Source organism: Gavialis gangeticus, unplaced genomic scaffold (assembly GCF_001723915.1).
Source record: "Gavialis gangeticus isolate Ggan-Ray unplaced genomic scaffold, GavGan_comp1, whole genome shotgun sequence".
NCBI lineage: Eukaryota > Metazoa > Chordata > Crocodylia > Gavialidae > Gavialis > Gavialis gangeticus.
Window position 1 is genome coordinate 22,157,672 of NW_017729000.1, and position 15,041 is coordinate 22,172,712.

Sequence of the window (15,041 nt, forward strand, 5' to 3'; positions counted from 1 at the left end):
CCAAGGACCCCGCGTCGCTGCCGCCCGGCGACGCGCACCTCATCGCGCTCATCGTGGAGCAGCTCAAGAGCCGCGGCCTGTTCGACGGCTTCCGCCGGGACTGCCTGGCCGACGTGGACACCAAGGTAGCGGGGCCCTCGGGGGTGACGTTAGGGCCGCCCCCCCGCCCTCAGGGGTGACGTCCGGGCTCCTGCCGAGAGCCACTTGCTGCCCTTCCCCAGCCCGGCTTGCTCCCTGGGGAAGGCGGCAGCCTGGCCCTGCCTGCATAGCCCAGAGACGGGCCGTGGGGGGTGCCCGTGGGCCTGGCCCTGGGCAGGAGCCCGGGCTTGCCCCATGACAGAGGCAGGCAGAACACAGACAGCGAAAGAAAGCTCTTTTCAAGCCACTTATCCTTAAAGCGTGGTGCTCACGGCCACCAGTGGTCGTGGGAATTGGCAGTTTGGCCAGATTAAACATGGGATTGGGCATGGAGGAAAGGGGCATCAGTGCTGTTTGAGCAGGGGAGTGAGGGGCACAGCCCCTGCATCAGAACTGTCCCCACCTGAAATGCTGGCGGCTGCAAGTGAGAGAGGAACAGTGGAGAAAACCCAGCTCGGTCTCCCCTTCTCTGCCCATGTAACAGGAGACTGGGCAAGACAGGCCTCTGGTCTGCCCCAGTCAATGCCAATTCTTCTGTTCTTATGACCTGTAAAGAAGAGGAGAATTCATAGCAGCTAACTAAAGCTTGCTTAAATGTCTCATGTGCTTTTGTTTGTGATGTGAATGCTAAAAACATCTGCTGCTCTAAGCTAATGGCAGCAGTGGCTGGTCAGGACTCCAGGGGCTTCTGGTCAGTAGGAAACTCATTCAAATGCCTTGTGCTAACAAGCAGTTTGCGTTCCATGTAGTGAGACTCAGAAAAGGCCATAATTACAAAACAACTGTAGCCAGCAAGTACTGTTATAATAGTACCTCTACATACTGCTCTTTTGTGTTCTCAGGTAAAAAACAAAGTTTACCTTTGTTCGGGAAAAAAAGGGTGAAATAATGAAGAATACAGACAAATGACATAATAGTATGGATCAGTTTTAACATATTTTGGTTATTTGATTGGGCTGTTTTTATTTAGCCAGCTTACCAGAATTTGAGACAGAAAGTGGACAATTTTGTATCTACGCATCTGGACAAACAGGAATGGAATCCAGCAATGAACAAGAACCAGTTACGAAATGGACTAAGACAGAGTGTGATTCAGTAAGTAACCTGCATTCTGGAAACTAATAGCAATGATAGCTATCATCACCATCCCAACCAGGTGGTAGTTTGCATAGTTAGGCATTGAATTCTCTGATGCTTTCTTTTTTTCTGGGTCTTTCTGCATTGCACATTAGAAGTGCTCACAGGGCAACCTGTCAGATGGCAATGAATCTGCAAATTCTGCTAAACACTTTGTCACAAGGACATGAAAAGGAAAGGGCTGCAGTAACGGAATGCAGTCTCACCTCATACAGTGCAGCAACACTCCTCAATGAGAAAAGAGTTGTTTCTCTACAACAAGTCAGTCTATCCAAGCATCCATTTAAGTGCAACTTGCTATTATCTAGTACTGCTTTGGCTGCAAGTAGCCAACACCAAGACTGGCCACTAACCTGTGGTCTGATTTCAGACATAGAAATCCCCTAGGGTCTTTTGCTTCATTCATATGGCCTTTAGACCTCCAACCACTAGCAGGCATTGGTCAAAAAGTTAGCTAGTCCAGTTTCCTCCAGCAGAGGGTGGTAGATTATTCAGGATGTTACATTTCCATCAGAATAGGAAAGCAAAAGAGACAGTACTGTTTTAAGTAGTCAGACCTTGGCCAACAGGTCTTGGCCAGCATACCAGTGGCTGCAAAAGCCCCAGTCTAGGTACGACTGTGCCAACACAAGAAAACTCCTACTGGTCTACCAACATAGGGGGAGCAGAAAAATAATCTTTTCTGTCAGCATATGCCATGTCTCTGGAAAGGGATTCTGCTAATGCAGCTGTACCAGTGTTGCTATAGCAGCAGCTTCATTATAGAGACAAGCTCTTGCCAGTTTAATCTGAAGTTCTAAAGATCTGAAGTTTATCTAAAAACTTCTCCAGTTTAATTTGAAGTTCCACCTGTCATGCAAACTTAGAGCAAATTCCAGTCTTTCAAAGGCCCCAGTGGAGTTTCTGGAAATGCGGAGTTTAAAAGCTTCCATTTTTAAGTTTCTCCTGAGACAGTGGGGAGGGTGGAAGGGAGAAAATGGTCTCAAGTTGCAGAAAGAAAAGTTTAGGTTGGACATTAGAGGGAAAAAACTCTCTCACTAGGAGGGTAGTAAAACACTGGAATGGTGGTGGAATTGCCATCCTTAGAGGTTTTTAAGATCTGGCTAGACAAAGCCTTGGCTTGGATGATCTAGTTAGGGATGATCCTGCTTTGAGAAGGGTTGGACTACATGGCCTCCTGAGGTTCCTTCCAACCCTAATTTTCTATGATTCTAAATTAAAAGGTGGAATGGAAACAGATGGCCCCTAACCATTTTCCTGCTGCCTTTATTCCTGCTCTTCAGAAGTTAAACAGAATTAGACATCAGTATCTTACACCCAAAGCTAGAGCTTTAGAAACAGCAGAAGTTTTTGCCACGTGGCTCATCTACAACCTACTCAGTGTAGAATTGTTACCGTCGCCAGTTAGCCTGAAATGGGACGGGGGGTGGAGAGAGTCAGTTCATTAAATGCAGTAACTTTTTCATATGAGCAGTTTCAAATCAAGTGCCAAATAAGGACAACATTCATTGGTCCTGGCAATCAGTTTGAAAGTACTCAAGTTCTCTTATCCCATTAATAGTTAACAATGAACTGGCCCTTTGACGATACACTCTTTCAGTAGGAATTGGCCAGACCTGAAGGGTTTGGAGTATCCCTCTCAGTTCCTAGGAAGGCAGCAAGGATAAAGTGGAGCTCCTGTTCCAAGACACGTGCATATGTAGCCAGCTTTTGTAGGGGGCAGGCTTAGCTAACTGTATTCAACCGTGACACAGTGTCCATGGCCTTAAATGGCAGTGTACGTGGTCAGTCTCACGGCCGTACAAGTCTTTCGGCTGCTTTCCCAGATGCCAGGCAGTGTCTCAGCTTCCTCTCCCCTGGTCTCTTGCAGACATGACTTAAGCCTGCCAGGCTGCCTGGGCTCCTACAATCCAAGAATGTGACGTAGCCCCTGAAGCAATAAGTCACTTCAGTTCCAGAAACTCGTTATAGTTTGTGCCACACACATTGGTTTTCTTCTTTTACTACCAATGTCTAGACTAGCTGCTGTCAGGAATACATGACAGTAAAACGACTGGGGTGAAGGCCTCTTCTCCCTTCCACGAGTCAGCCCAAAACACCTCAGTACTCGCACCTGCTCTGCTCAAAACGGTGGTTTCCCTTGTTTGTGCCAGAGCTTGTTTTGCTTTCATGCTGACCTCATTTCAGCAGGAGCACTACTGGAGTGGCTCTTAGCCAATGGTATTTCAGAGTCTGGGAGACCAAATGTCAGTTGTGATTTCTGCAGGAATGGTGGGGGTAAACACGGGGGTGGGGTGAGACTAGGTGAGAAGTGTTCTGGTTTCTGTGTGGTACAGGGAAGGCCTCCTTTGTGAAGGAGCTGTGAGTGGGCTGCAGTTCTCAGCATGTTCATACTAATTGCTGCTGACATGAGGGCCCTGGAGAATTCCTGAAAGAGGTTGGGGAGAGTTTTTTCAGAGGAGCTGAATGACTCCTTTGTCTTTGTCCAAGGTCGGGGATGCTGGAAGCTGGAGTGGACAGAATTATTTCTCAGGTGGTGGATCCAAAACTAAACCACATCTTCAGGCCACAGATAGAGAAGGCAATTCATGAGTTCCTGGCTGCACAGAAGAAAGAGGAAACTGTGCCAGCTCCTCCTCCAGAGCCAGAGAATAAGGATCCTCCTGCTCCATCCCAAGATGCTTCCTAAGGTCTTGTATCACTGCATCCTGTCACTGCAGTAGTTTGCATAGCTCAAAATTGGAAGATTTGTTTTCTACTTTGCTTTATAGAAGATACCTTAAATCACCAGCATTTTGCTAGTATAGGACATTTGAGCTTCTCCCAGTTGAGGGCTTACAAAAAAGACCATGTATGGGAATTAAACACCTCAAGATGAAGCACGAGTTGCCTAGAGCTAGGAAGAATCTGCACAGTGTTTCCAGTCCTGGGGCTGGCTTTGGAGCAGTGACCCAAAAGGCCTTAGATACAGGTATTGGCTAGTGAACAGGGACCTACAGAGCTTTAAAGACCATTTTGATTCATCCTTCAAATAAATTTGGGGATTTCAGGCCTGAAGTCAGAGGGGCTCCTTCAGTTAGGTTTAGTTATAAGATGGTCATTAGTGCTGGCAGAATTCTTATCGTAGGGGGAGGCTGTAATATCCTCTAGGTGAAAAGCTGCTTCATTCCAAACTGTGACAAGCTTAAACCTGCCTCTGATGTTCCAGCTGAAGGACTGAGCCTAATTTTTGAAATTTAAAACAAAATTTGAGGATTTTCTTTTCCCCCAAGGCTATGTAGAACTTGTATGTTAAAACAGAGATAGTAATGGACTCCACCTCTAGAGGCTCTGCATGTTTAATATTTGACTATTCAGGCCTTTGGAACACTTATGGCTTGTTGCAAAGTTTCAAATCTGAACTTGTAAATAGACAGATTAAGATTCCTTCCAACTACAGCATTTGCCTACTGTATATTGGTCTCTAATGTTTCTAAAGTTTGAATACGAGTTCTACCTCTAGAACAAAAATCCACGCAACATCAATATGTTGTTTGCTCAAGATGAGAACAACAGAACCTAGCACAATCAATCACAACTTTTTGCTAGCAAATTGAGAGTCCTTTACATCCATACTGGGTAACAAACTGCTTAGAGAGAGAGGCTGTGAATAACATTTAATTCAGGTTCATAAGTAATTCACAGTTAAATGAAGCTGTACAACATGTTATATTACCTATTCAAATGCATTTACTTTGAAAGATACAATCTTGTAATTTTTCTCTTGCAGAGTGTTCCTGGTACTGAACAGCTTGCAATTACAAAATACACCATTTGGTAGACTGGCAGTGGATTTAGTCCATCTCTCACAGGGCTGTTGTCTGCCAGTGAAGAGGAACTTTCTTCAGACCTGACGGAAGTATCAGTAAAACTCATGGGCATCCAGAGTCCCGAGTATGGAAGTACAGTCTACATATGGGACTGTTTTATTAGAATAGACAGCAGCATGCGTGCTTGTGACCATGCTGGGGTGGGGGGGTTCTCTTGTTTGAAGGGGCTAGGAAAGGGGAATGGATGGGATACCGCAGTTTGACAGAGTATGATGGAAAGTTTTTCAGTTACATAAAGGCTTTAGAGCTCATTCTGTATGGTTCTTGGAAGGTCATTATGGGACTTTGATTTGGGCCAGGTAAGAGCTTCACGCTCACTTGCTACATAATGCAGTATCGAGAATTGGATGGAAAGATAAAGCGACTAATCAGTGCCTGTTTTAGAAAGGACATTCCTGGCTTTAAGCTGTAAAGAATGCTTTTAGAGAGTCAGCCATCTGAGGTTTAGATAGAGACCAACTTCTGACATGCTGTAGGAGGGGTTTACAGTTTGCTATGTGAACAATAGCCAACTTAGCCAGTGCTCTTCTTCCCTCAGGGACTGTAGAGAGAAGCAAGGGGTATCAGTGGGTGAAGAATCTGAAATCTATAGTTCTCCCAACAAAATTCTTCAGGTATCTTTTTAGAAGTTGCTCATATGCATGGGGAGAGCCAAGTAGAGTGCAGCTAGTGTTTGGAGTGTCTTTTTCAAATAAAAGAGTTGAGGGAAAAACAGCAGCTAACTTGGACTCCTTGATTTTTTTTTTTTTCCTTGGGAACATGATTAAAGTTATGAATAAAGGTCTTAAGATCTATGGTTCTTGATACCATGTTTAGATTATGCTCCTTATAGTTGTCCCCGCATTTACAGCTTTATTAGAATCTAGCATGCAACAGGATATGCTCCATTAGAACACCTCAAGTCCCCTCTCAAAGAAAGCCAAAAAGTCTCCCAGGAATCTTAATCTCTTGCTTCACTGAATTGCATGTCCTCTTCAGGGTTTCTGAACAAAGTCCACCAAAACAGGAGACTGAAATTATTCCATTTTCTAAATAGTGTTGTCATAAGTTAAACAAAGAATGTCACCATCTTTTTAGCAGGAGATTGAACCATTGCACCTACTACAAATATTGCATTTACTCAAATATATGATGACCCTGATTATAAGATGTTCTGTCTCCCCCAATGATTAGATTATATACATGGAAATAATTTTCCAGATATACAATCTAATTATTGGAGGTTTGCCTTCAATTTGTCCCGTTCTCACTGGTACAGCAGGGAAAATAAGTCTGGGGGTCAGGTAGCCCCCCTGCCCTCTCCTCCCCCCCACCCCAACTTTTCCCCTACTGTCCCTGAGCACATGATAGTAAGAAACAAAATTGGGGAGGGGGGAGAGACAGAGAAAGAAAAATGTACCTGATCAAATTTTGATACAGGGAAATTTCTACAGGTGCTCATAGATGTAATTCACCTAGAATTGATGCAGTTTACCTATTTTGAAACTGCTTTAGCTTTTAGCCCAGGCACTCCATAAACACACTTTTAAGCAGCACTTCTGTACCTGCTTGTATATAGTACAGACTTTTTATATTTATATATTTTTGTGGTCCAGGACAAATCAGGCAACTTGGTTCCAAATCATATCAATTGAGCAGAATTCAAGTGTTCCAAAAACTATGTTGATTGAACAGGCAGAACTCAGTCATTCTAAACACCGTGTATGGTGCTACAACTGGTGATTTTTTTTTTTAAATTAATTTGTATTCAAGGCCAAATTAGCCAAAACTAACTCCAAATCCAAGAGTCCAGAACCATAAGTGGCCCTACTACTGGCAAATATTGCCCACCCACACCTGGGGCTTCAGATGTTTCCAAATCCTTTGGCAGCCATCCTACTTGCAGGCCCAAGCCCAGAGGCTTGGGGTTCAGATGCCCCTGAGTTTTGCTTGCCTTTAGCCATAAGACCCTCAGAGCAAGCAAGGGAGGAGCCTCCCATTTCCATAAACTGGGTTTAAAGCTGCTATACCTCAGCAGGTACTAAGCCATGCCAGAAGAGCGGTTCTCCTGCGAAGCAGTTCAAGAAAACTGCTTTCTTGAGCACAGATGCATGTAATTTCCCCTGCCAGGTTAAGAAGCCTCTACACTTGATCTGATCCTTCAAGAGGCTGGCCAAAAAAACTGGTGACAATGCACAACACTAGTCCAAAGCTAAAAGGCTTATGGATTTACCATGGAAAAAAGTGTAGGTCTACTGTTCTGTAGTTTTGCTGTATCAAACTGGACAGTTTCTGAATTACTGAAAGCAGACTCCATCCAGGGCTCCTGTGAGCTAAAAGAGTCCACCAGAAAAGAAGGGACTTAGTTCTCCCAGCCAATGTAATCTTTTGTCTGTACCCTCTTACAGAAAGAGGAGGCAGCATAACGTGCTGTAAACAGTACCCCAGCAACTTTCACTTGCTGCTGTACTCAGGCCCTTCCAGCCACCAAGCGCATCCTCTCTCACCCTGTGAGCGGTCAGCTGGAAGGTTTCCAGACCAAGAGCATCACATGCATCCTTAATGCTTTCTTTATGAGGAGGTGGGGGTGAGTTACTGTAGTACATTGTTGCAGCTCCACCTGGGTTCTCACCACAGCTGCTGTAAACAGGATCAAGTGATTTAAGGGAGTTAGCAAGCCAGCTTCTCCCGGTCTGTAGCAGGAGAATGCAGACAGATGTTATGAATGCTTTTGTATTGGGGAGCTCTCAAAGTGCAGGAGAATCCAACTATAGCTTTTGCCAGGAGACCTAGGAGTAGCACAGTTTTAGGCACGTATCCAACTGAGAGCTTGGAGCCAGCTGCTAGCTGTGGAAACGGCATCATGATCTAAACAGGTTTGAAGTAGCTGAGACTACATCCTTCGTTGCAGGGGTGGAAGGGGAAGGGGAAAACAGGCAGGATTAGAGAAAAGGGACAGGAGCACATTAGCCTGAGTTTAACTCTGCAAAATTGGCATAAAGCTCTTGTTTACAATATACTTGCAAGCTTGGTTTTCCCCCAAAACTGTTACAGCACTCTATAGAATGCATTGAGTGGGACCAAACCAGTTGGCACAATATGTTCCAAGACTATAAATTCTCCCTTTGAAGAAATCAGGACTGACACTCATAGGGCAAAAGAAATATCATAATGTTCAATAAGAACAAGTGCAAAGTTTTGCACTTAGGGTGGAACAATCCCATGCACCAGTACAACCTGGGGGCTGACTGGCTGGGCAGCAGCTCTGCAGAAAAGGACCTGGGGGTTACAGTGGACAAGAAGCTGAATATGAGCTAGCAGTGTGCCCTTGTTGCCAAGAAGGCTAACAGCATACTGGGCTGCATTGATAGCTGCATTGCCAGTAAGTCAGGGGAAGTAATTATTCCCCTCTCTTCAGCACTGGTGAGGCCACATCTGGAGTACTGTGTTCAGTGTTGGGCATCCCACTACAGAAAAGATGTGGACAAATTGGAGAGAGTCCAGTGGAGGGCAAGAGAAATGGTGAAGGGGCTGAGACACACGACTTATGAGGAAAGGCTAAGGGAACTGGGCTTATCGAGTCTAGAGAAGAGGAGACAGAGGGGACTTAATAGCAGCCTTCAACTACCTGACGGGGTTTGAAGAAGGATGGAGCTGGACTGTTCTCAGTGGTGGGAGATGACAGAACAAGGAGCAGTAGTCTCAAGTTGCAGCAAGGGAAGTTTAGGTTAGATATTAGGAAGAATTTTCAGACTAGGAGGGTAGTAAACCACTGGAACAGGTTACCGAGAGGTGGTGGAAGCTCCATCCTTGGAGGTTTTCAAAACCCAGCTAGACAAAGCTTTGGTTGGGATGATCTACTTGGGGATGGTCCTGTTCTGAGCAGGGGGTTGGACTAGATGACCTCCTGAGGTCCCTTCCTATCCTAACTTTCTATGTCTCTGTATCCAAGAGCCATGCAGTTGCAGGCTTGATGTACAAGTTACTGGGTGAACCTGCACCACCTGGGGTGATGACGAACAATAGTAATAAGCTGATGGAGAATAGGTTTAGGTTAGAGATAAGGCGGCAATATTTTACAGTTAGGGTGGCCAATATCTGGAACCAACTTCCCAGGAAAGTGGTCCTTGCCCCTACCTTGGGCAAATTCAAGAGGAGGTTGGATGATCACCTGTCTGGGGTCTTGTGAACCCAGCATTCATTCCTGCCTGTGCCAGGGGGTCAGGCTAGATGATCTTTTCAGGTCCTTCCTGACCCTAGCTACTATGAAACTATAAGTGCCAGTGCCTCTTCTGTACAGAAGCAAGATTAGATAATTGGTCTGTCCTTATTCTGTGAACAGTTTCATCAGTCTGTACAGTGCAGACAGGACTGGCATGACAGTCTGACAAAACGCTACATCATGCTGATAGCAACGAGGGAGCAACTGGATCATCCTTGTATCACAGGGATATTCCTTGGGGTATGTAGGATTTGCCCTCAACATAAGCCAGCTGTGCTGCAAGCCATGGGTGAAACACACAAGCCTCTCAAACCCAAACCACAAATTCAAGTCACCCCCAGCAGCACTCTTCAGCCAGGTCTGCAGGCACCTTGATGGGAGGACACAAAGTTCCTATTTCATACCGCTCTCATGACACATACAGCTCAATGAGGAAAAATAGCTATGTGCTATGGTACGCTTAGTCAGACCCAAACCACTTGAGGTCAGAATTGTCCAGGATGTAAAGCCAAATGCACCTTTAAGACTTCAGTCGAAGTCAGCCATACAACATACCACAGTAGCTCAAGGGCAGCACTTTTGTTAAGACCTTTCCAGGCACTCTTGTGCAACCTGTGCTAGGCAGAGAGGCCCAGTGCTAGTCTGAGCACACATCCCTCACAAGTTACAAGTGGGGTATCAAAGCTTATGGTTACATTCAGTAGAAAACTGGATGTAGTCCTATGCATCAACTGAACACAGAAGGTATGTAAAACAATTACTGTTACTCTACTCTGTGTACTTCCTATTCTATCAAGAACAGCAGAAGGTACTAAATTAGTAAAAGCAGAATCTATCCATATCACATGGGCAGCAACTGGAGGAGCCTCCCCTTCTGCAGAATGATGATTCAAGTCTGATCTGGAAGGAGCTGCGTATGGACAAAAAAGGTAAGTGAGCAGTCCTAAGGCTGCAAAGATCTGAGCACCTGCCACTTTGAAAAATTCTTGGAGGCAGTTGTATGAAGCTTGGGTGAACAGAACTGTGCCCGTTTTAACTAGATCAATCCTAAAAGGGATTCAGTTCAACTAGTGCAGTCTCCCTCCAGACCCATAAGTGTAGCATTTCACTGGTGCCCAATGAACTGATTTAAAAAGGAAGAGTTCATGCTAGGGTGGTTGTGCTGACTTAATGGATGCTCTTAAAATAATCTGGAAAAAAAAACCCTTGTTTGTTTAGCACTTAAAGGTTTAGTTCAGCTTTACTATTATAGAAGGGAAAAACAAAACAGGGCAAGCAATTATTTTATGCACCTTGCATGTAACAGGTTAGGCAGGCAGGCCATTGAGAGTGATAAGTCATGTCCCCAACAGACTTAGAAAAGTTAATAAGTTCCCCATCATCATAGTACAGAGAGTTATAGGGATTAATGCCCTTTGATTTAAGCATTTGTCCTTGGCAACTGTTGGAGACAGGATTCCAGTCTCGATAGGTCAGCGGTATGCTCTGGTGTGGTAATCCTTAAGTTAACTTAAGCCCTGTGGAAAGACAGGAGGGAGCTCTTTCCATCCTTAAGAGACAAGGACTAATTAGCACATCCCATTAAATTATGTCTTAAAAAATTCAGCTCACAGCACTATTAACTAACACAAACCATGTAGAGGTACAGGTTCATTGCTACAATGCCAGAAGCAGAATACTGTCAGTACTGAGCAATTCTTCCCTCCACCCTTGTGAAGCAACAAGTTCTACATTATTGTGTCCTGCTCCCTCCCCCTCGCACAGACCAGAAAATGTTCTGATCTGCTAATTCCAGTTCAGCCGTTGTGTTGTCTAGCTTTTACCAAAGACTCGATGTGCTGTTGGATTTGCTCAAAGAGCAAGTAACCTCAGCAGCAAGCTGTCTGGCAAGGTTGACAAGTTTAAGATGCTGAGGTAATTCAAGAAGCAATTAGATGCTTTCTTGGGGCCAGGGTACAGACTGCATTAAGAGGATGAGCCTCATTGGATCCAATAGGTCTTTTCCTTTCCACAATGCTTCTCAGGTTCTAACTGATAGTGTTCCTGCATCTTGGGTAGTCACTTAATACTTTGAATGTGCTTTCTCAGATGAATACATTAATGCCTTTAATAGGTCTCAGGAAATTGCTGCATTTCTTCATCTGATACATTAATAATGTGAAGGGGCTTAAAAGATTTTCTGCCTTCTCAGCTTTCCCCTGCCCAAAGCACACGTATTCCTTTCTGCCGAGTCACTAGGGACCAGCTGCAACTTAAAGGGAAAAAAAAATGTGAGTTGCATTCTTGGAAAACCAGCCTCTCTGCTCAATGGGCTGCTCCGCTATGCAGGAATGTCAGACGCTGAAGCCCTTGGGAGTCTGCATGGCTCAGTGGATAGGACACTAGAGTGGGAACCAGGAGATTAGGTTTATTCCTGCTTTCAAGTAACCTGCCGGGTAAGTCACTTCATCTCTCAGCCACCATTTGCCCATCCATAAGTAAAGACAACACTGTTCTCCTATACAAAGTGCTTGCAGATTCACAGATAAAAAGCAGACCCTGCCTTCAGGGTCAGATTCTGCAGAATCCTATTAGCCTGAGAGTAGAAAAAAGCTTCATGATGGAAACCTGGGATAGAAAAAAAAAAGAGGGGTAAGCTAGAATGAAGCTGTTATGCTGCACTAACCAAGCTGTGCAAATAAATCAAGTTGAACCCACTTTAATCCCTTCCCTGCCCTCCAAAACCTTTGGATACCTCCCAGTTCTCCTTTGGAATGGCAGAGGAGCAAACATGAACAGTAATCCTAGTACAGCCCAGACCCTCTGTGCCTGATCCAGCTTTGAGCCCTTCATTGAACTTGCCCTGTGTTGAACACTGCCTGTGTTATGAAGATCTGTAGCACAAATCACTGGGCTGAATCCACATAGATTTGCTTTGCAACTTCTCTTCAAATAGTTTTTTTTAGTGTCTTGCAACACAAGAAACCAGGGCAATGCTCCCCAATGATGGGAAAACATGGACAGTGGAGCCTAGGGCAATAGAAACTGTGGCATCAATACATGAGTCTGAGCTGGCTTTGTAGCCACAAACTTCAGCTTGTGCAGTTAAATTCCTTTCCTCAAATCCACACAGCACATCTCGGTCCCAGTGTCCTGTAATACTTTCTATACAGCTCATTTGGGAATCCTACACATGTGCTAAGTCACTATCTGTCATGTAGATTATGGTGGTGAAGCTAAAAAGAACCAGGCTCTTATACTTGGCTCTGTCCAGCATCTTGAGACTGACCAGGTTACTTCATTGCTGTGTAAATCAACCATCTGTAGAATGACAAAGTGCACCTACCACAGGTACCGAGACTATTGATGTTCACGAAGCACCTCAAAATCTTCAGAAGGAAGGTGCTACGGAAGTTGGCATGATATTATGCCAGGATGTGCATGGCACTAGCCAAGGTACCTGGATAAGCCTCAGTTGGCATGATATCATGGGCATATCATGCCAACTGAGGCCTATCCAGGTACCCTGGCTAGTGTCCACAGGCAGGGCTCAGTGTATTTCATATCAATGAATTGTTCTTGGCCCCAGCAGGTCTGAAGGCTTAATCCTTATGGCTACCCCAGGCCACACACAATTATTGTGAAATGCACATCCCCTACAAGCCAGATTGGCACAGTTGTAAGACTTGTGGTCAGTGCCAGAGCATGACTCCAGAATTAGATACTACAGAGTGAACAATGGAACCCACTTACACAATCCCTGATAAAGGAATGGATCTGCCAGAGAGGATTGTGTTATTATGCACCAGTTGTATTTTTCAGTCCCAACCAAGTGGGTATATCAGGTGGCACCTGAAATCCTAGCCAATGGCTGCCTGTTAAGGGAATTACCACATGTCCCTCATGATTAAAATGTAGAGAAAAAGATACCCCAATCCCGGAGGAGTTCTATGAAGTCCCACTTAGTTGCCCTCAACCAAAGGAAGGTCATTAACAGTATCAAATAAGAGTAGGTGGTGGCATTTTCAGCTGCTCCACCCTGTGTTATAAACAGGTCACCTCAAGCGCCAGTGAGTCGTGTTCATCACTGCAGAGCTGAAAGTATCAGAGTGATGGCAAGTGGGTTATGTTAAACTTTCTCCAGCTGGCCCTTGGTGAGAGCAGACTTGAGAAGCTATTCTTAGTGCCAAGTATTTGTCCTGTGCTCATGTCTCCTGCCAAAGGTGGGTTTCCAGAAGTCTGCAGTTTTAAGACCCACATCAGCTCTAACATGGTGGTGAGCTCCATGGTTCTGACTCCAGACTATTCTTCCCCCCTGCACCATTGCTCTGCTACTTACTGTACATGCTCTGTTCCCAGCTTGCACAGGAGCTGAATTTAAACACCTTCAGCAGTCATGCACAAGCATCTTTTCCCGAGATAAACTCTCAAACCTTTTATGTACTGAAAGAAGAAATTCCAGAAAGGAAACCCAAATAAGAAACAGATTGGAGAGTCTAATGAGAACAGTTTCAGTCCTCAAATGAGAATAGGGTTTCTACATCCTAAAAAGCTCATACATTCCCTCCCTCCCCCCGACATATACACACTCCTGCCCTGAAGCATTACAAGGCCTCCCTTGCTTTCACCAAGTTCTGCTGCCCATGTCCAATGCCTCATCTCCCCAGGTCCGCTGCCTCCTAAACTCTAAACTCAGGAGTAACTGCAGAAAGTTCCCATCCCAGTTCTCCCACTCCCACCCACCACTAATCCTGCTCTGATCTCTATAGCACAGTCATATGCACAGTGCCTATGAAACAAAGGAGGAAACATACGGGATTTTGTTGTACATGTACAGATACTGGATTTCAGGTAATGCTTAACTGAAGCACGGTATTTCCAATTACTGGAATACTGTATTTATTAAATGCCTGCTGGAGGCATCATCTTACTGTAGCTACACATTTTTATAGGTGTTTTCTAATATTTTGGTAACCTTTCATACAAGTGTTACAGGAATGCAGCTCCCTAAAATATTCATGATGAAGCAGGGTTTACTGCTCTGTAAGATCCACAAATGAGAGTGTGAATAAAGACAGAGCATTTGTGAATTCAATTTCTTGCCTATAAAATTAACAAATGACTTTTCTTCAAGCAGTCATAGAATCATAGAAAATTAGAGTTGGAAGGAACCCCAGGAGGTCATCTAGTCCAAACCCTCAAAGCAGAACCATCCCCAGTTAGATCATCCCAGCCAAGGCTATGTCTAGCCAGGTCTTAACCGCCCCCCTGCAAGGGCAGAGATTCCACCACTTGTCTTAGGTAACCTGTTCCAATGTTTTACTACCTTCCTAATGAGAAAGTTTTTCCTAATATCCAACCTAAAACTTCCCTTGCTGCAACCTGAGACCATTTCTCCAGTCAGGGTCTAAAATGAGATTGCTTCAGATGCCACTTCCGCACATACCTACCCACCCCAACCCCCACCCAGATCTTGTGACAAGATTTGGATTTTTTACTAGCATTTCAGTTATACAATTCATTTTAACCTGGTATGAAATTCACTTCCTGAGATCCAACAGACTTTCAGCCATCTCATCCCTACCAGAAAGGCCAGAATCTGCCCAACACATTGAATCTACACCCAATACTGATTTTAAGCGCATCTTTTTGTTCTTTATAGCTATCAGGTGTGAAACCTGTATTCAACTGCTTGTTATAGAAAGGGGGGGGGGGGG

General features: G+C 44.7%; 1 protein-coding gene across 1 annotated transcript in view; it reads left to right on the forward strand.

The window, feature by feature from the left end:
• Positions 1 to 5,928, forward strand: part of BOD1 (biorientation of chromosomes in cell division 1) — a 6,133-nt gene extending 205 nt beyond the window's left edge. The window contains exons 2-5 of the mRNA XM_019505985.1: positions 6 to 125; positions 1,109 to 1,233; positions 3,766 to 3,965; positions 5,045 to 5,928. Coding sequence (XP_019361530.1) covers positions 6 to 125; positions 1,109 to 1,233; positions 3,766 to 3,964 — 444 coding nt within the window. The 3' untranslated portion in view covers position 3,965; positions 5,045 to 5,928. The remainder of the gene's footprint in view (positions 1 to 5; positions 126 to 1,108; positions 1,234 to 3,765; positions 3,966 to 5,044) is intronic.
• The last annotated feature ends 9,113 nt before the right edge of the window (positions 5,929 to 15,041 follow it).